Source organism: Mauremys reevesii, linkage group 4, assembly GCF_016161935.1.
Source record: "Mauremys reevesii isolate NIE-2019 linkage group 4, ASM1616193v1, whole genome shotgun sequence".
In the NCBI taxonomy this organism is placed as follows: Eukaryota; Metazoa; Chordata; order Testudines; family Geoemydidae; genus Mauremys; species Mauremys reevesii.
Genome location: NC_052626.1, coordinates 49,304,373 through 49,326,928, shown reverse-complemented (window position 1 = coordinate 49,326,928; position 22,556 = coordinate 49,304,373). Strand labels below are relative to the sequence as shown.

The 22,556-nt window shown below is 41.7% G+C and overlaps 1 protein-coding gene across 3 annotated transcripts in view; it reads left to right on the top strand.

The window, feature by feature from the left end:
- The first annotated feature begins 9,746 nt into the window (after positions 1–9,746).
- The window catches only part of COCH (cochlin), a 38,707-nt gene continuing 25,897 nt past the window's right edge, over positions 9,747–22,556 (top strand). Inside the window, exons 1-3 of one of the 3 annotated variants that reach the window (XM_039533163.1) lie at positions 9,747–9,965; positions 10,710–10,755; positions 10,871–10,915. In XM_039533163.1, coding sequence (XP_039389097.1) covers positions 9,762–9,965; positions 10,710–10,755; positions 10,871–10,915 — 295 coding nt within the window. In that variant the 5' untranslated portion in view covers positions 9,747–9,761. Of the gene's footprint in view, positions 9,966–10,206; positions 10,226–10,344; positions 10,429–10,709; positions 10,756–10,870; positions 10,916–22,556 lie in introns of those variants that run through there. The other 2 variants (XM_039533165.1, XM_039533164.1) reach the window with 2 other exon arrangements.

Genomic DNA, 22,556 nt, shown 5'->3' with positions numbered 1-22,556 from the left:
ATAACTAATACCATGAAATATAGAAAAGATGAGTAAGCTAGGAATAGTGAACATTTTTCATATTTTAGAAAATAAAATTTAGACTCCATGTTCCACCAATACTAATTATAAGAATTTTAAGTAAGGCAAAAGTTGGCCTAAATTGTTTGGCAAGGGAAATCAGACAATCTTAGGGCCCAATCCTACAAACCCTTCCTCACATGGGGCTGTCTCTTACTCCCATGGCAATCAATATTAGAACTCCCATCCACCATTAGGCCTAACTCATAAACTGTCATAACTCATGTTACTATCAGCACATTTTTCCAATAGCTCAGCTTTTGAGCTAACCAGTAAGTTCCTAATCTTGCAGAAATCAGTGACTCATCTTGGCTACATTTGATTAAAACGTCTTTAATTTCTGCATATCTGTGGTAAAAAGCCATAGCAGCATCTGCTCTTGCCAACCACCTGGTTGAAGAAAGGTAAGCACCTTTTTTCCTTCCCCCAAAAAGCACTGTTTAACTTTCACAATAGCAAGTGGATGCTGACAGAAAAACGTATCTGTCTTGATCAGAGTCAAACTATGTATACAAAACCCATGGTACAACATTTTTCTGTGCAACCAGAGATGACCCATACCTGAAGATAGTGGGGGAAGGGGGAGAGAAGTGTGAGGGCAACGGCTTCAGCAGATGTTAATGAGCATGCTCAGTCAGTGTGAGCATGCTCAGTACAAGCCTAGAAGCAATTAGGTGGACGGCACATGACCTTGCATGCCCCCCGACACATGTTGTCTCTGTGTGCAACGATTTGCCATATTTAGTAATCACTACTTAGAGCCTAATCCAATGCCCATTGATCTCAGTGGAAGTCTTTCCATGGACTTCAGTGGACTTTGGATTGGGCCTTTAGGCAGACACTTTATCGTACTTCAGCCATACTTGGAGACAACAATATTTTCCACTCACATTTGACCAATGCAATTTTCTTCTATACTGATGCCCATATTTTCAAATGTGTCCAAATTTCCAGTGTGTGGGCCAGTGTGTAAGAATCCTAGAAATCTCTTAATGGGCTGCCCATCAGAGGACTAACACACTTTAACTGATCAGTGTGCAAGGTCAGGTGTCACTATTGATAACTGGGGCTGAAAGGGTGGAAATACCCTCTATTTTAGAAATGAAGGGAACATTTTTATCTCTAATTTTTTTTAAAAAGAATTGTTATTGAAGACCTGGACCTGGTGGATATATGTATTAACCTTATATCACCCACCCAATTTTTAAGTGATTAATTTTTCACCCTAAACACTCAGCATATATGTATAATGAATCATCACCCTTTAGATAGCCGGCCTCTGAAACTTGTGTATAGGTTTGTTACTTTTATTCCTTTTAGATGCCTAATTCCCATATGTAGAAGCATCCCCACTACACCTGCTCAGGAATTGGAGTAGTCTCTTCATTATGGACCTAATTCTCAGTTATATTAAGACCTCTTTATGCTGCCAGAGCTGTCCTTACTATAACTGAGAGTCAGACCCAGTGACTTCATATAGCATTCAGAAGCATAATAATACACTAAGACATCTACCCATCCAAGTTTAAAGTTGTTGATCACTGTGGTATCCAAGAGCCAAGATAGCCATTTATTGTTATTAATTATTATATGGATTGCAGTAGCATATAGGATACCCAGACATTTACCATGACCCCATGATGTGTGCTAGGCACTGTACAAATACAGAAAAAAGACAGTCCCTTCCCCAAAGAACTTACAAGGGCAGTATAAGACAAGATGCAACAAATGATGGGGGGAGCATAAGGATTTCTCTGTGGAAAAACTCCCCCCCCCCTTTCCTGCCCCCCTTCCCCAAGAACTCAAATAAGGAAGCAAAGGTTTCCAAACCTAGTAGTAACAAAAAAAATTGCAGTTAACATAGAAAAGGTTAATTCTATTGACACTATTAATCAAAAACACACATGGCAGAGTCAACAGCTGAGGGTGGCTTTGAAATTATTAAGAGAAGTGAATAGGAGGGCACACTTACAGTTGTCTCTGACCTACAGAAAACAAATGTTGTAGCGTAGATGGACCTAGCAATGGCTTCATAAATGTGTGGCCCAAGACTTGAGCTGGTTATGGAGACCCAGCTAGGACCCAACTGCACTGAAACCACATTGTAATCAGTTTCCCTTAGTGGGTTGTAGCTGTAGTGTAAAAGGGGGCAGGGTTATTAATTCAGAGCCATAACCCGCCCAAAGATACAGGAATAGAGCTAGCAGTCAGAAACTTATATACATAGCAGCCAATCCATTACCTCCCCTCTCCTGTAAGCCCAGAGTCTCCTAAAGACAGACTGGCAATAGTAGCCTTACATCACTCTACACCAGTGGTTCCCAAACTTGTTCCGCCACTTGTGCAGGGAAAGCCCCTGGCAGGCCGGGCCGGTTTGTGTACCTGCCGCATCCGCAGGTTCAGCCAATCGCGGCTCCCAGTGGCCACGGTTCGCTGCTCCAGGCCAATGGGAGCTGCTGGAAGCAGAAGCCAATACGTCCCTCGTCCCACTCCGCTTCCAGCAGCTCCCATGATGTCTCAAGTTAAGCATCAAAAAAATTGAGACACCCAAAGTCAATAGTCATTTTTGAAAACATAGGCCTGTAGTAATCCCAAACCTTTGTCCTTGCCTCAGATGGCCTGAGCAATTATTGTGTTAACTACCATTTACTTTCTTGAAGCGCCATTATGGATCTTAGCATGTCACCCATCTTTTCATCTTGTTTCTTAGTTATCTTCACTTGCTCTGGTTGCCCCATATCTCTCTTTTTCAGGAGCAAAGAGAAAAGATAGCTATCCAAATTCTAATCTGGTGCCTGCTATACGGGATTTCCCTTCCACAATCTCACTCTGTAACTGAAGGTTAAACTAAGTAAATGTCCATCATTCTATCTGTCCTTTTATAACTTGTGCCAGAATATGCGTGCGTGGGTGGGTGGTCCCCTGCATTATCCTCAGAATGTGCGGATGACCATTAGCAGAGGAAGTGGAAGGAACAACATGTTCATCAGTAGCAGAGCCAGAAATAGCAGACGCTGTATGTTCAAGAACATCAATAAGACTGGAGGCAGGCTCTGCCAGGACATTTTCTATTCAAAACAGCCTACTGCAATGTTTATAGGAATGGGGAATATTGTATATTACTCACCTGAAGCTACACACTTACCTAAGATTTTGCCAAGCCCTTAAAACAAGAGGCACTACTTGAAAATTGATTGAAGAGATGGACCCTGAGACTATCAGTGGCAGCTGCCGGAAAAGAATTTTAAATGGTTGGAAAACATGATTTATTTCACAAAGCACAACTGTGCTCCAAAATACTGGCCTCCCAGCACCAATGAATAAAGAATAACTTCCACAGTTTGGCAGTTCACCCTTTCTTACAGCACAAGTCCTATCCAAAATGAAACAGAGAAGCGAGTGTGCTGCAGCAGGAATTGTGCTGGCCTTGTCTTTTCTAATTATTTACCAGACCTCTACATTTGCATGAAAAATGCTTTCAAATGGTTGCAAAACTACAGTGTTGTTTTTTATTATAAAATCTATATATTTTCTAAAAAATACAATGTTGCTCATTATAAACAATGACTAAGGTGGTCAAAAGTGACCAGGGATTTGGTGTGCCTCAGGTTTTTGGGGGATCACCTGCAAATGCCTTAAAGGGATTGATTTTCAAAAAGTGCTAAGCACTAATTCTCTGTAAATCAGGACCCTTTAAGGTTTTTCCAGCTGGGCATCTAAAAAATGAGACTCACTTTTGAAAATCTTTATATTTTTCATTTTATCCTTGTAAAATCACTTACATGAATGAGATTAGTCTATTTTCTATGAATCTGTCCTTTCTCAGCATATTTGTCCTTGTTATTACAGCAAAATACATGATTGTGTCTTAATACAATAATAATATTTAGCTCTTTCCATCTGCAGCTCTTAAAGGAAAATAAATAGCACTATTTGGGGAAACTGAGACTCAGCAAGGTTAAATAACTTCCCAAAGCCACTGAGTCAGCAGAGGCAGAGATTGGACTAAAACCCAGCTTTCTTCATTCCCACACCACTGCCCTGTTCGCTGGGTTGTAGTGAGTATGTCTACACTACAGTTAAAAACCTGTGGCTGGCCTGTGTCACCTGACTTGGGTTTACAGGATTTGGGCTAAGAGGCTGTTTAATTGCATTGTAGAAGTCAGGCTCTGGCTGGACTCTGGGCTCTGGGACCTGCAGGGTGGGCATAGACATACCCAGTGTCTCCTATAATTCTCTTTAATAGAAGGATACATATATTTGTATTAGTATCATCCTGCTGCTAGTTTTGCTAATTAATAGCTGATACTCAGATGGCTCTTGCAACATACTACAAAATACTTTCTTATTGATATAAAACCCAGAATGAATTGTAAGCATTTGATGGTCAGCTTTGGTTAATAAAATTAAAATGCTGAAGAATACACAGAAGATTGGATCATGTGACAATATGCAGTAATGTTTTTACAAACAGTTGTACTGTGCAAGATATTTTCTGAATCAATATTTTCATTTTTCTCTGGGTAGCCATGTTTATGTTTAGAATTTTCCTAACATGCCAAAATAATTCAAGCACAAAACAGCATGAATGCTTTGCAAACAAGACATTAAAGCAACCAGCACAACCATATGAATTAGCAAATTAGGCTGCCTGGTGACAAATTGTGTGCATCATCTTATTCTAAATATTGTGAGAGAACACACAAGTGAATGAGTCAGTACAATCTTCATGGACAACCAATAAGCAGTCAGGAGCTTCCAAGTTCTGCTTAGGTAACATTAGAAGAGAGTTTCTAAAGACAGGCTCACATTGGTGCCACCGTTTCAGAAAGGACAGGAAGAGACATGCTTTATGAGAAAGAAAGGCTGTGATTGTATTAAACACACAGACAAAGGCGCAGTCAGTCCTTGCTTTGCTAAATTCAGTGGTTTCTCGCACTAGGGCTCCATTGCAGGTTGTCAGTGCACTCAGAGGACCCATCAAATGACTTACCCCTGCTGGGGAGTCATGGCCCCACTGGGAGTCCATATAGCCTCTCTTTAGGTGCCTCTCTTTGGGGATCCAACGTGGGGTGATGGCATAGCACTGTTCTTGCTGCTGCTCAGTCATTTTGGCCCCATCCCACAGGTATGAACACAACCCATGCAGCTGCTGAAGCCTTCCAGCCTCCTGGATCTGAAAGGTCTGGACTCCACGAAACATGTGTTAAAGCTAAAGACTAAAGATGACATTTAAAGGTCAGCACTGACCATTGTGATGAAGTGGGGGGTTTTCTTGGGTTTTCTGTGTTTTCCAGTGGGTTGCATGCAGAGGGAGGGGGACTCAGTGTCCCCGGGTATTACTGGTTTAATGAGGTGAGGTGAGGGGAGAGGGAGTTTGTTGTTACAGAGGACTGGAGAGGGAACTTGGGACCCCAGCTGATGGCCTGGAGGATGGAGACCCCAGCGATCAGTGACCCAGAGACCCAGCTCAGGAGTCACAGCCGGTTCTGGCCCGTGGGAGGACAATGGGCTGCGAAGAGAGGACCCCGGTGACCTGACCAGCCAGTTCCAGCCAGAGGGGGCCAGAGGAGGGCTGAGAGGAGAGGAGAGCCAGGCCTTCCTGTTTACAACCCTGTTTACCTGGAGAGAAGACAATGGACAGAGGCGGGGCTTGGGGCCGGGGATATCGGAGGCCCAGCTGGGAAGCAGGGGGGCTCTGGGCTGGAAAGGGGGAGCAGGCAGAGCCCACCTGGATGCAGGGGGACTGGGATATGCTGTGCTGAGGGAGGCCAGGCCTGAGGCCCTGAGAGTTTCCTGTGCTGTGTTCAACTCTCAATAAACCCTCCTGTTTTATGCTGGCTGATAGTCACTCTGGTCTCGAGAACAGGGTTGCATCAACCCCTTCGAGGGTGAGGAGGCCCGGGGGGTCCAGAGTGTGGACTCCTTGAGGGGACCCAGGGCGAGAGACAGACATGCTAAGGCTTAGAGAGGTGCGACTCCAGGAGGTGGAGGCGCCTGACCCCAAGAGAGAGCGGACCCCGAGCAGGGCTGTCTCACTGAAAGGGGCACCCCCCACGGACCGCATGGGGCCATGAGTGGGCACGATCTGTGAGTCCGTGATAACCATTTCATTGCTGATCATTTTAGTGGATGGAATAGGTAGGGAGCGGGTGGGAATGAAGCTCCAAGAGGCAAGATTGGGAGTTGCTGCAGGGAAAGAAATGCAGAGAGAAGAGGAAAGACACAAAGTCAGGGAAGAGGGAGAAAAATAGAGAAAGGAGAATGGGAAAGAAAAGCAGCAAAGTGCATGAATAGAGGTGGGACACCTTATTTTCTGAGTGAAAGAAACTGAATGGAATAAAAATTAAAGTTTAATTAATAAAGGCCTTATAGATAAAGCCCAGATAAAAGCGGATGCTTCTGCAGTTGGGTTTGCGCCCCACTCAGGTAAAACCCTTAATGCAATAGAAACAGTTGTTAAACCAAAACTGGAGGACAGGAGGGGCAGATGGAGCTCAAAACCCAAGTATGACAGAGCCCGGTGAAAGCCAAAAGGAAGCTGAGATCTGAAGACAACATACCGGTATTCGGATCTGTACAAGAGTAGGCACATGGAACGTATATACTTTGTATAGTATGGAAAAACTGGCACAGATTCACAAGAAATGAAAAAATACCATCTGAACATACTTGGCATCAGTGAGACAATATGGTCAAGGTATGGCAAGATGGTGTCTGATGGTGCTATAATCTGCTATTCAGGAGGAGGAACACATGAAAGAGATTTAGGAATTATTTTGGGTAACCTTATATATAGCAAGACCCTACTGGCTTGGGAGCCAATAAACAACAGAATAACATCAGCCAGGCTGCAAACAAGATGCGTCAAGTGTACAATAATCCAAATATATCCACCAACAAATGCACCAAGTGACAGTGAATTGGATATATTTTACAAGCAGATGCTGCCAGCCCTGGGGTGGGATGAGGGGCTCCATTTGTCAGCCCCAGAGTGAGGGGGAGTTCCATCTGTCAGTGCCTCACAATGCCCCAGACAGTTAAGTTGGTGGAAGCGCTCCTGGTGAGGATGCACAACAGAAGGAGCATAGGGTGAACATGCTTTAATTACTGCAGTGGCTGTATGTTGACCTACTTACATGAGTGAAACCAAGGAACAGGTGTCTATCTGAATCTGCAGAAAGTCTAGAATAATCGCTCAGAGAGATGTGAACTGACTAAATCATCTCAATCAGGACTTAACTCAGAGGCCAGTGATGACCACAGTGTAAATGTCAACATTGTTAAATATTTCATTTCTTATGTGGGAACAGAGAGGGAGGATCACAGATCTGCAGAATTTACTGAGAGGGCCATCTCAGTGGACAAATTTGGGAGATACCACCCATTCCCTCCTCCCTATTAAGAAAAACCCAGGCTGAAGGAGCCTAGCAGAGCCTATAGACATAGTGAAGCCCCATCTAGGAAAGCCAAGATCAAGGATCCCAGTAGACCTCAGAGTGAACACATGATCACATTTTGAACATCTACACAGCCTAGTCAGCAGTATCTAATTTTGGTGACTCACATAGGAGGAGCTTATTTTGTGGGTGGAACTTTGTAGAGTACCGCCTCTTTCTCCCACCCCCATCTGATTCCGGACTGCAATCTTGGAAACACAGAAATATGTTTCTGTAGTGATCAGAGCAGATGGCAGAGACAGCCCCATGTTTTGGCAGTCAATACACACAATTCCAATTTAACAACTGACAGCAGAGTTGAACAAATAATTAATGATGAATCATTTATCTGATGCCTTGCAGAAAATCATTTATCTGATAACATTTTCCTTTTTTTTCCTATTTGCAAAATGTCAGTGAACAGATTGTCATTTTCTCAGATGTATTTGTTATTCAGAATTATTTGATGTATTTCACAAAACTCAATTATTTTGTAATTTATTATTCAGACTCCAAAATTCGATATGTGTTGATTAGATTTATCACAAAGGAACCATGCTGCCATTTCTGTTCACTGACTGGATAAGTGTAATATCACTTACAATCAATTTGCTGCTACAAACGCTCATGGAAAGCCAATTACTATTTTAATTTCCGTGAGTACTCGTGCAATTTTAAATGTCCCTTTCCAGGAACAATTGCGCTAATAACAGTCAACCACATGTGTGTTTATAGACAGCAACCGCTAAAGGAGCAGGAACGTGGCTGAAGTAATTTAAAAAAAAAAGACCTACAAATACCCCTGAAAATATGCTTACAGGCTAGTATTCACTCCTCCATATATAAGTAATATGATCGTCCCAAACAGCGATAGTATCTGTGGTGCCCAACCGTCCTGCATCATCAGCATTTCACACAGAACACTCAGTTCAGAACAAATGCAAAACAGATTATAAGGAAAAGCTACGTTTTTGTAAACATTTTCAAGAGGGGTTGGGGGAAAACGACTATCCACTCAAAACGCATGGTTCATGTGTGCTTGGATTCACCATAGCTGTTCATCGGTGGGGATGAAGTAACTAGCTGTATACCAATGATTTAAACCAAAATCGGATTAGATTTTCAACAAATCTAAACGCAAACAGCAATTTTAGAGACCACTTAGTTCTAATTAGGTTCAAATTAATTGGTATACGGGATTTGTTGGCATGAGTAGACGTGCCAGATTCTATTAAACACGCAAATAAGCCATTTATAACCGGGCTGGTGTCACTCCATCGCAGACCTGGAGGGACTTTTGCCTTGTGGATTTAAGGAGACCAGCTACAGCAGTTCATTTCCCTCCAGGCTACACCCTGCACGCTGCGATTGTACACATAGGTGCTGGAACAAGGGGTGCTGCTGCACTCCCTGGCTTGAAATGATTTCCATTATATACAGGGTTTGCAGTTTGGGCCAATGATTGTACAAAGAGCTAGGATAAAACGTGCCATTTTCCTAGGGAAAGACAAAGAGCCCCCCTCATTTCTTTTTATCCACGTACAATAGCTCCTATTCAGAACAAAATGTTGTGACGAGGTAACCGACAGCCCAGCTGACTGACATTTGCTTAAAACGTTATGTTACAAAAGATGCACCTGGAACATCATAACCACCAGATAAGATCATGACAAGTTTCAAAGTGGTAGCTGTGTTAGTCTGTATCAGCAAAAACAGCTAGGAGTCCTTGTGGCACCTTTGAGACTAACAAATTTATTTGAGCATAAGCTTTTGTGGACGAAGCGGGTTTAAGCCCACGAAAGTTTATGCCCAAATACATTTGTTAGTCTCTAAAATGCCACAAGGACTCCTCCTTGTTTTTGCAGATAACATAATGTGTAAAGAAAGGGAACAATAGCTCCCCTGAACCTTTACAAATCTTACAGGCAGAAGCTTGAGAGGCTGTTGCAGAGGGCAAAGGTATCTCTACAGTGTAACAAACTGAAAGGGGTCAGTAGACTCGTGTGTGTGTGTGTGATTCAAACTCACTCACAGACATTAAAGAATTTGACATCTGCAGAGCTCCGAAGCTGGTCTGACCACAAGAATCAGTTCAAACACTTTAAGCCTGTTCTGCCACGATTTTGCCCAGGAAGGGAAGAGACGTACAGAAAATGCCCAACAGGCGGTGGGCTGCATATTGCTAAGTGTCAGGTGTGAGTGGAACGCTGCTGATGGGAGAACGGTGACTCCACAGAGCCAGAGTCACACCCAAGTGGACACATGGCAATAGAAAAACTACAGGATGGGAATCGGCTGAGGAACCCAACGGCTTTGTCTTGGAGACTCCTGTTCCCAAAGGAAAATGTCCATCCCTTCCACCAACGGGAGAGAAGGGGAGGCGAGAGAAAGGAGCCGAGCTCCCTCCTGCCCAGCAATGAGCTGTCCTTGCACAAGATGCAGCTCACACTGCTATCCCACCAGATGGTAAGGGACTGTCTATGAGCTTGTACACGATCGCCCAAGGTTTGGCCCGGATGGGCGGCGGGGCTGTTTGCCTGTGTGTCCATCGACCCTCTGGGGGCAGAGTAGAGCTCCTCGGCCTCACTTGTCCAGGTGTGACTCCGGAGTCACTCCACAGGCGGCCAGGTTTACACGGTTGCCTGAGAATCCGTTCCGATCGGCTTGCAGGGCCGGGAGAAGAGGCCCTGCCGGCGCCCCGCGCATCTGCCTGCTGCTGCCCTCAGGCAATTTACCAGTGAGGCCGCCAGCCTGGCGCTCGCTCCCTCCCCGCCGGGTCGCCCGCCCAGGCCACCCAGGCAGCGCGGGCCTGCCCAGTGCTCATGCGCTCGCGGCAGGGTTTAAAGCGCGCGCGGGGCTCGCGGCGCTGTCACAGGCACCAGCCGCAGCAGCCGCGCCGCCAGCCAGGCCGTGTGCGGCAGCTCCCGGGGTGGGTTGTCTCTCTCCCCCCGGCTCCCCCGCCAGGAGCTCCTGGGGCAGGTCCCCGGCCGGGGTCCGCGCGGAGCCTGGGCGCAGCAGAGCCCGCCCTGCCCGCGCAGGTGCGCACACTCCCCCTGCCAGCCCGGGGCCGGAGACACCCCGGGGCTTGGCCACCGGCGCCCCTAACTCCAGTTAAGCGCACCCCGGGGCGGGGGGCGGCGGGCGGCGGGCGGCGCCAGCTCACCCTGCCGCTGCCGAGCGCCGCGCTGAAGGTCTCTTCCCTCTCCCCAGGTGCCCGCCTGCGCGGCCGCCATGTCTCCCGTGCTGATGCTGCTAGGTAGGTAGGTGGGGAGCGGCTCCGCTCCGAACCCCGCGGCCCGGCGCGCCCCGCGCCCAGCTACGCTGCTCGGCTGTGGGGCCGCTACTGAACCCCTCTGCGTCTCTGATTACAGGTGGCTTCCTGCTGGCCAGCCCGGGGCGGGCAAGCGACGGCTCGGGTGAGTTGATCGTCTCCGTTATGTCTCAGAGACTCCGGTTTTTACATAGGACCCTTCATGGGTCTCCAACTGATGGTGCCTCTAAAGTGGTTCTCTGCAGGGCTGAGCCAGTTCGACACACTAGCGATCATCTCCCGCTACAACCCCGGACATACATTTCCAGCGTAGGGCTTGACTTAAGGGAATTCCGCAATTGCTAAATACAAATTTGCGCTTGGTTTTTCCAAGCGAACTTTTTTTCATTATTTAGATCAGTTTAAAATGTCTAATTGTGGGGCGTTCAAGCATCTCGGTAACTATTCACGGCTTTAATAGTCACACACCAAGTGCAAGTTAAACCACGTACAAAAGCAGCCTGGCTTGTGATTGTAGAATCCTTTTCTATCTCACCTGAAAATTTCTTACTTTAACGGTGATAGGAAAATAATAATTCTTTGTGTATGGGCTACTGGGAATTTGTTTATGCTATAAGGTAAGAAATGACTGAACACACAGTAGCCTTTTTCTTTTATATAAAGTCTAGCACCAGCGTGACCTTGCTTTTCGCATAGTATTAGCAGATTCTGTAAAACACGCAAATATTCAGACTAAAACCACATTGATGGGATCACATCTCAGAGCTCCTAGAACTATTTATTTGTTGAATCTAGATGCTAACTGCGTCTCTTTACCCTATCATGCCGTCATTGGGTTACTGAGCCACTGCTAACTACTCCAGAGTTAAGACTGCAGCACCATTTCCATTCAAAACTGGATTTTCAAAGTGCTCTGAAATCCACGTCTATATTGAAGGGAAAAAACAATGCTGTTTCTATATGGGATGGGATGGGATGTAACACCAGCCTTTCCTTCCCTGCATACTATCTGGTTGTGAAAGAGAATTTCGAGATGGGGTAACTGTTAACTAATACTTCCTTCTGAACTTATATTATCCTCCCTCTCTCCAGCCAAAAAAGTAAACAAAACACAGCTTGCAAATGGGATTATCCAGATACAATGATACACAAGAAAAATATTTTTATTGTATTTTTATTATTTTATTCTTTAGTACCAATAATGTGCTAGGTGTTTCACAAACAAGATACCTGCTCCAAAAAGCTAATAAACTAAACAGATCAAACATGGGAGATAGCATACGTCAAAAAGTAAAATGATTGAGCAATGTTGTATAGAATGTTTGTTTTGTTTTGTTGGTTCCATATTATTTGACATAATTCTTTGAGGGGAGAACATAGGTTTGTAGCTATATCACAAGACTTGTCTTTTAAAAGTGAGAAGCATAGAAGGAGATGGAGAATGGAGCGGGTTGGTATTTCCAGGAGGCAAAGGTATCTAACTTCTCTATAGTGTAACAAACTGAACGGTAAATGTAGTAGTGTATGTATATGAGAGAGTGAGACATACTCACAAAGCTTAAAAAGGATTTGTCATCAGACAACCTACAAACATATGACTATAAGACTCAATGCAAACATTATAAGCCTGTTCTGCCATGATTTTACCCTGGAAGGGAAGAGACGTATAGAAAGTGCCCAACAGACTATGGGTGGCATATTGACAAGTGTCACGGATGAGTGAAACTCTGCTGTTGGGAGAACGGTGACTCCATGGAGTCGGAATCACACCCAAGTGGACACATGGCAGTAGAAAAACTAAAGAAGGCAAATCAGTCGAGCAACTAAGGAGTGCAACCACTTTGGCTTGGGGACCATGTTCCCAAATGAAACTCTGTCTATTCCCTCCATCAATGGGAGAGAAGCAAGGGCAAAAGAAAAGATCCAGAATCGCTCCTGTCCAGCAATGAATTCCTGGAAGCAGAGCATCATCCTGACCCCAAATGGTGAGTGACTTCAAATTCATATGTATCATATAAGAATTTCTTTTGCTATTTTTGTTTGTTTATTTGTTTTAACTTTTGGCAAACTCTTTAATGTTAGTATGATGGCCTGGTGTCCAATTGCTAGATACAAATCATTACTGAGGACCTCCTAACTAGGCTGTAATGCAGAACCTAAACCAGGATCAATTTTGCCCGTTTCTTTTGCAGGTCAATATAAAGAGAGGGAATAGCTTGCGACACTGGCAGGGAACAATAGAAGAACTCTTTAGGATCCTTCCTAACTGGGATAAAGTCCTGTAAATTAAAGGTCTCTGTCAAAGCAACTAAAGAGATATTAAAGGGACACTGGCAATTTAATTTATGCCCTTGCTTAGGTTTGCTTTAAATGGTTTTCCATAAGGTAATATTAACAGAAATTTGTATGCATTTAAAAAAATGAAAACTTTAAAAAATATTTCCCCACCCACACTCACTCAACAACATGACATTAGCGCATCAGAGGTTTGGGGCAACATTTTCAAAACCACCTACATCCCATTTTCAAAAGTGACTTAAGAACCTAAGTCTCACTGAAAGTCAAAGGGATTTAGGCTCCCAAATCACTTAGGTGCTTTCAAAATTTTTACTCTTGAGCCTACTGATCCCATTGAAATCCATAGGAATATTTCAGCTCACTTCAGTGGGAGCTGGATTAGCCTCTAGATGCCACAAATGAAACTGACCATATCTGCCCAATCCTGGAAACACCTGTGTATGTTGGTAATTTGTTAGCTGGTCTTAGTTAACCCTAGGCTGTTCAAAAGGAAACAAAACAGTATAAATGAAATGTCAAAAACAAACAAACAAAAACAAAAACCCAGCCAACATAGCCATGACCGGTTAACACATTTTTAAACCCAGTTATCCTTGTCTATGCTCAGGGCAAAATTGTGTTAGTATAAACCTGTTAGTTAACATGTTTTCCAACATGATGCATTTTCCCAGTATAGACAAGACGTGTGGGACTATTTCTCTGTGTAATTTAAACACATGCTTGTTTGAAGGCTTGAGGCAGAAAAGGAAAGTGAATACTTCAGTTTCACTGTCCAAGCAGTACAAAAACGGCAAAAGGAAAAAAACAGCATAAGCAGTGACATGACTGAAAGCTATTTCACTCTTCATAATCCCTGGCTTTATGATAGTTTACAATGAAACTGTTCTTTAAATATATTGGGACAGATTCTGCTCTCTCCTATACCCAAGCAACACAGGGCAACATAGCCCAACATTTAGTTGTGGATTTTACCTTGATAAGACTCCCTTTAAATGTTTAGTGACTCTTGTTTGACAGTTGTGTGAAAGTTGTTCATTTTTTTGCAGCAATAAGTAGCAGAACTGTATAGTGCAAAGATGGTAATTTAGGAAAGTACTGGATTGACAAGCTATAGAATGTGTGATGCATCCTAGGGGTATCCAGGGTTGTGAAGCACCTCACCACTGCCTGCCCCTTAGCACGAAGCAGCTATGTCTGTGCCTGCTGTGGGTCAGTTCTCTGAAACTAGTGGCCTCTAGCAGCACAAGCGCTGCCTTCCAGACCCCTGTAGGCCTCACTCCTTCTGTTCAAGCACAGACCCATGCCCGAATACTCAGTGTTCCCTGCAATGTCCAGCCCTTATCCACTGAACACTCACAGAATTATCAGGTCTGCTGTTCCCAAGGAACAGTGTACACCATCTTGTAACTCAGGACAGCACTTTGTTTAACACCACAACACTTAGATATATTTATAGTGAAAACAGTAATACATTTATTATCAAAGATTAGAGATTCAAATAATAATGAATAAGAACTTTGGAGACAAATGGGTGCATAAAAAACAAAATCATAACTCGCTTTCTAGAGACTAAACTAGCAAGTTACACTTTTGTCTAAAGAAACTTAACTCACCCTAAATTCTCTAGCATTTTCAACCAAGCCTGGCCTAGACCCTTCATTTATGAAACAAAAGTGCTGTCCTTTTTCTTCCTCGGTGAAGGATGTCTGTTCAGGCTCTTTGCCCCACCCAATATACTCAAGCAAATCTCCTATATGCACCTCAAGATAAAGTTCTCTATCTCCACATCTAAAGTGTGTTTCCCTTCCTGGCAGTTCTTTTTTACAATCCTTCATTTGCATTCAGTTCAGACTGGTGATAAGGGGACCCATTCTGAATGAAACAATACTCAGTTCACATGTAAACAGATAGATGAATCGATATCTCTTGTCTGACAGATAACCTGTTTTTCACCTTTTCTGGTGACTAACACGTTGATACAAACTTTAAGAATATATCTATCTATATATATATATATCTTGTATATACATATATACACTCTGTACACTTTGTATCCTGTGTGTTGTAATTGAAATCAATACATTTGAAAATGTAGAAAAACGTCAAAAAATATTTAATAAATTTTAATGGGCAGTCCATGTTAAAAAAAAAATATTAAACAAAAAAAATTAAAAAATTAAAAAAAAAATAATCACGATTAATTACGTGAGTTAACTGTGATTAATTGACAGTCCTAATATATAATAATTTTTATATATTAATTTTTTTGAGTTAATAGCAGTTTTAATCTCACTTTTTAACATGGACTGCCCATTAAAATTTATGAGGTAACTGTGATTAATTGACAGTCCTAATATATAATATATATATTAGGACTGTCAATTAATCACAGTTAACTCACGTGATTAATCGTGATTAATTTTTTTAACACGATTAATTTTTTTGAGTTAATAGCAGTTTTAATCTCACTTTTTAACATGGACTGCCCATTAAAATTTATTAAATATTTTTTTACGTTTTTCTACATTTTCAAATGTATTGATTTCAATTACAACACAGGATACAAAGCGTACAATGTGCACTTTATATTATTTTATTACAAATATTTCCACTGTAAAAATGATAAACAAAATAATATTTTTCAATTCACGTCATACTGTAGTGCAAACTCTTTATTGTGAAAGTGCAACTTACAAATGTAGATTTTTTTTGTTACATAACTGCACTCAAAAACAAAACAATATAAAACTTTAGAGCCTACAAGTCCACTCAGTCCTACTTCTTGTTCAGCCAATCACTAAAACAGACAAGTTTGTTTACATTTACGGGCGATAATGCAGCTGGTTTCTTATTTACAATGTCACCTGAAAGTGAGAACATGTGTTCACATGGCACTTTTGTAGCCAGCAATGCAAGGTATTTACATGCCAGATATGCTAAACATTTGTATGCCCCTTCATGCTTCAGCCACCATTCCAGAGGACATGCTTGCATGCTGATGATGCTTGTTAAAAATAAAAAAAAGTGTTAATTAAATTTGTGACTGAACTCCTTGGGGGAAGAGTTGTATATCTCCTGGTCTGTTTTACTGGAATTCTGCCATATATTTCATGTTATAGCACTCTCGGATGATGACCCAGCACATGTTCGTTTTAAGAACACTTTCGCTGCAGATTTGACAAAACACAAAGAAGGTACCAATGTGAGATTTCTAAAATTCATATTACTCATATTTGCAAGCAATTAAAATGGCTCCTGGTTCTTGACCCAAGGTTTAAGAATCTGAAGTGCCTTCCAAAATCTGAGAAGGATGAGGTTTGGAGCATGCTTTCAGAAGTCTTAAAAGAGTAACACTCTGATGTGCAGAGCTGGCTTTAGGCACCAGTGCAGCAAGCAGGTGCTTGGGGTGGCCAACGGAAAGGGGCCGCACATCTGGCTCTTTTGCGGCAGGTCCCTCAGTCCCTCTCAGAGGGAAGGACCTGCCGCCAAATTGCAGCCAAAGAACGGTCTACCGCCACCGAAGTGCTGCCGATCATGGCTTTTTTTTTTTCTTCGCCGCTTCGGGTGGCAAAAACACTGGAGCCGGCCCTGCTGATGTGGAAACTACAGAACCCGAACAACCAAAAACGAAAATCAACCTTTTGCTGGTGGCATCTGACTCAGATGTTGAAAGTGAACATACATCGGTCTGCACTGCTTTGGGTTGTTATCGAGCAGAATCCTGCAAACATATCCTCTAGAATGGTGGTTGAAGCATGAAGGGACATACGAATCTTTAATACATCTGGCATATATTTAATATATCTTAAGACACCGGCTACAACAGTGCCATGTGAACACCTGTTCTCACTTTCAGGTGATATTGTAAATAAGAAGTGGGCAGCATTATCTTCTGCAAATGTAAACAAACTTGTTTGTCTGAGTGACTGACTGAACAAGAAGTAGGACTGAGTGGACTTGTAGGCTCTAAAGTTTTACTTTGTTTTATTTTTGAATGCAGTTATTTTTTGTACATAGTTCTACATTTGTAAGTTCAACTTTCATGATAAAGAGATTGTATTATAGTAGTTGTCTGAGATGAGTTGAAAAATACTATTTCTTTTGTTTTTATAGCACAAATAGTTGTAATAAAAATAAATATAAAATGAGCACTGTAAACTTTGTGTTCTGTGTTGTAACTGAAATCAATATGAAAATGTAGAAAATATCCAAAAATATTTAAATAATATTCTATTATTAACAGTACGATTAATTGCATGATTAATCTTGCAATGAATATTTTTTAATCGTGTGAAAGCCCTAATATATACATAATTCTTTACATAGCATCTGTACATACATTTCACAGTGATATTGCTGTCTGGTGTGACACTTGCTTTCATTTGAGACCTCAGATGGCATTCTTTGGTGAACCAGAATGCACACATGAGAATCAGGAGATTCCTGTAACCCTTCTGCACTCCCTTGCCAGGTGGCATTAAGAGGTTCTTGGGTCACAAAATGTTTAAACCTATAGTATGGTTATTTGATGGATGTCATAGGAGAGAAGACAGACTTAAACACCTTTGTAATAGGTTCTCCCTTGTCTTTTGTAGGTCCAGCACTGAAGCAAGACATCCATCCTTATCTTTCTACATGGAACTTCCTCCATTAAATCATGTTTTAATCAGGAAGAAAGTGTGTTTCCACACAATATTCTGAGGTGTTGTGTTTCTGTGAAGTATAGAGTGTATGTGCAAGCCATGATAGAGTGGAAGTTTGGTCATTTTCTTGGAGTTTTTAAAACCCAATCCTTCATTCACTGTGCACTCCAAACGCCACTGGGAGTCTATAGTGGACATGAATGGATCTGTGATGATAAATTGCAAGATAAGCTTTTCTCCTGCAACGTAATTAGATTTAGGGTCTAGGTTTTCAAATTCCCATCACAAAACATTTTCATGAAATTAAGGGAAAGTTCTATCAAATTCATTCAGAAATAGAACGGGGATCGAGTGAAAAATACTTAGGGGTGTAACTTATGGGTAACTATTTTCATTAGCATTTATCTACTACAATTGTTATTTGCAATTAAGGTAGGCACAGATAGTCAAACCACTGAATATTTAAAAGGACCTCTCTATGTTTCAAATGTTTTAATGCATTGAACAGGCTTTATCCTCAGTGTTGAATTTGGATGTGTACTTAAGAAGGTAAAAAGTTTGGCATCAGACCAAAATGATTTAATTTCTAAATTATTATTAATTATGCGCATACCAAATTGCTGTACTGGAGAAGAACAATACAAACATAACAGTAATATTAACTGTAACATGGGGAGACTGGTGGAGGTCTACAAATGAACATTTAAAAGTAGAGGAAAACTTATTAGACCATACAAGTATGGAAAGGGTGAGACTATCAATCAAATCCAGCTCCCATGTCTGTGGCTACAGAGTTCTTCCTGGCAGCAGAATTGATGTAGTTCTTCTGAACTAGGAAAGGAGTTGGATTGTTTGGGGGAAGGGCTATGCAAGAAATGCATATCACTGTGCAGCTGAGAGAGGGATTGTGGGAGGACCAGAGGCTCTTGACCCTTTGGCCCTTCTTCTGTTCCCAAAATCATGACTGTGATGCATGTGTGGGGTACGACATGTTATCTCAGCCACCAGAGCTGAGATACCCTGTGCAGTGGCTCTGTGGCTGCACAGCAGTCTGTGGAGAGGTATCTCTTAGAGATAACCAGTGTACATCTCACTATTTGGGTTGAATGCTAGATTCCTGCATTTGTCCCTAAATTAGCCATTTCACCAGGAGCCAGTTTAATTGCTTGCAAATATGAGTAATGTGAATTTCAGAAAGTCAATTAAAATCAAACAGCGTGCTGAATTTTCCATAGATTACCAAGACACATGACAAATGAAAGAGGAAAGCCAGGCAAGGGACTATCAGGACACATCAGCATCATGGCAACAGGCACCATTACATAGCCATGAATTTATGAAGATTAAACCAAAAAAGATGTAACTAATTCCCTGAGAGGAACTTAAAATAACAAATTAGAATCAAAAGGAAAATCTGTTTCTCTTATCACAGGGACAGACTAGCTCTACAACCTTGCACACAATGGGCTGGCATGAAGCAGAGAGTAGACTATATAATAGTGTCAGTGAGCCAGAGGAAAAGACCTTTAGGTTGCTCACTTGTAGTGATGGGTACAGTGGTATCTTTAAATAACTGAGATCATTGGGGAAGGGAGACTGTGGGAACTCTAATTAATTATAATACAGAGGATTTTTGTAAGCACTTTGTGGGTTCAAAGTTCCTTACAGACTCTAACTACTTAATCCCCACAACACTCCTTTGAGGCTGGTAAATATTTGTGCCCATTTTATAGCTGCAGAAACTGAGAATGAGAAGTTAATGACCAGAATTTCAAAGGTACTTGATATCAGTGGGAGCTGGGGATGTACTGCTCAGCACCTCTGACAACCAGGTAATCCCATGATGTGTTATCCAGTCAGCAAAGGAAATGGGAATAGAGCTTTGGACTTCCAGACTTGTACTTAAACAATTATACCAGGCCACCTGCCTCATCTGCTCTTGGAAGTGTACACGGTTCCCATTGATACTAATGGAATTGGATAGGAGTATTGTCATGACTGTAACAAAAAATGGAGAATCTCTTAGCCTGAAGAGAAGGGAATCTCTTCCTTACATAATTTATAGAAGAGGAGTTATACCCTCATTGCCAGTATGCTCTTGATTTTATTTTAGCCAATTGCTTTCCTGGAAATATTTAGTCAAATTTTTGGACCTGCTACTTTTAAATCTGAAAATCATATGAAACTATTTACAGAGATAAAATTGTTTCCTTTACATTAAAAAACAACAACCCCAGTCTGGATGAAACTTAACCTGTTTGTTCAAGTACAATTGCCTTATATACTGGAAATATTTCTGAGGCAAGTGGCATGAGCTTTCTGAATAATAATACCTTGTGGCTTAGGCTCTGACCCAATGTAAGTATTATATCTGAAAGCAAGTAGTACCCAGAGGGTAATGCAGAATTTAAGTGCTGTGGCTGTCACTTCCTGAGAATTAGAAGCACTAACAATATGCTTAGTTCTGTATAAGACTCAAATTTTAAAAGTCCCTGTCCCTGCCCTGAAGATCCTACAATCTAAATAGGACAAGATGGACCCTAGAGGCACAGAAAGATGTTAACTTTTTTTAAGTAAAACAAAAACATTTCATAAATATCCAAAAAAAAAGTATTTTAAATGATTTGACAAAGCTTAGAGGTCCTCATTTCACTCCTTCCCCTTCCCCATTTTAAGTCTCTCATATTATAGGTTTAACTTTCAAAATATCAGATGCCAAGGCTCATCTGCAAAACTTCATGCACAATTATATGCGTATCTGGTACACACAATTACTGTGATTAAATGTGTAATATGGTATTTGCACACAGAAATATCCAGAAAGTTATCTCACAGCTCCTCCTGCATTTCTGTTCCTAGCACTTCTTCTATTTTGAAAATAAGGCCCTTACTGGCAAATGCATTGATAAAAATCTAAACTAACACATTTATAAAATAGTAAATGAGATAAAAATGTGACTTTTTGGGTGGTCTCACTGGCATGCAGTATGTTCAATATGCTAATAAAAAACAGAATTGTTTGCTGTGATGCCAAGGTAAAGCACTTTTAGTAATAGTATCACATGTGATCTTTGCTGCAAGTATGAGTGATATGGGTAGGGCTGTCCCAGAGGGGGAGAAAGGGGAGTTTGCCCCAGGACTTCCTATTTGAGAGGGCCCCCAAAGCGAGTAGTGCTGCAACCTGGTGCACCAGGTCACAGCAACACTCACTGAAATTTGGCCCAGCAGCCCCTCTGTCATGATGTCCAGGTCACAATGCCCAGAGTGGGGAGCCGGGCTCAGTCCCTCATGACACGAATCAAGCTGCTGCTGCAAGGTGGACCCCCCAATTCCCCATCTGGGCCTCCTCTCATGATGAGGGTGCCTCACTTACAGAGTTAGTCCCAGACCCCCCTAAAAACCTCTGCAGCCCAGGGTATGTACTGGTGAAGCTGGTAAAGAACTATTTTGTATGCTCTAGGAAGTTACTGGGGAAGTTCAATGGCCTACAGGAGGTCAGACTAGATGATCACAATGGTCCTTTCTGGCCTTGGAATCTATTCAGATCCATTTAAGATGTTTTTTGCTGGTAGAATTTCTACATTTTAGGCCTATAGACTGAATAGCTGATGATACAGTAGTTAATGGAGAGGAAAAAAATCTGTTGCAAAGACGTCAGGGGCAAGATTTGTTCTTAGAAAGTCAATATCGGTATCCAGTCAGGGATCAGATTGTGAGGCAGAAGTGATGTTACTCCTGAAAAAATCCCAAGTTTGCCACACTCCCACACTCGATGGATGTGCTACGTTGACTGGGGATAGAATAGTTAATGATGTGCACATTAAATACCAAGTTCTCAAAAGAACTAGGCTTGATCCTCATGCAAAAAATGTGTGCACAGGAGTGACCCTACATTTGTGTGCCGTTACCATACGTATATTTGCATATGGTAAGTCATCTAAAATCATTGCATGACTAACTGCCAAATTCCCACATACAGTCACAGTAATTGTTCACACAATGTAGGTGCAAGGCTTTCAGATTTTCAGTTTTGAAAACTTGCCCCTTATGTAACCATCATTATACTTCAGAATTAACATCATACAGCATAGTGAGAGAAATGGAGCAATTCACACATTTTAGAACTATTGTTTCTCTGAAGATGAATTATGACATAGGTTCATATTTGAAAAATGTCTTCACCAGTTCAAAAATTTACCAAGTAATATTTTTGGGTTTTAATAAAAAATAAATTTTGCAGACATTGATGGAGATAAAAGAGAAGCGCTAATATGGCATACTGTCTCAACCAGACCCCTACATCCAGTTAAGTCATTTGACCATCCATTTCCATTACATAGAAATATCTTGTAAAATAACTTGGCTTTCCCTTTGTATACTTACATAATGGAAAGACTCTTTGGAAAATAGCTTTAGGTACTTGTGATGTGCACAGCTGTATTTAGGAATCTCAGAAAGTGGGAATATATTTGATGCAGGGAACTGTCTACAGTAACTGAAGTAGTATATTGGATGTTGTAATTTCTTTTCAACTTTATTTATTATTTAAATATTTAAGTAAATTTTCTTATAAATGCTAATCTTAATGATTGAATGTTTATGGTGTATTTTAACTACTATACAAAATGTAATGTACTGTATGTTAAATAGTTATTGTTGCTAAAAAGAGAAAATAATATGCCTGAGCTAACAATAGAAAAAACAGAAGTAAGAGACAGCAACTTCCCATGGGACAAAAGCACCTGACTCACTGAGGTGCTTTTCAAAATCCCAGCCAAAGACAAACATGAAGTTTTCACTTTGCCAAGTTATATTTTATCTATGTCTATTGATCACGTGGTTGAC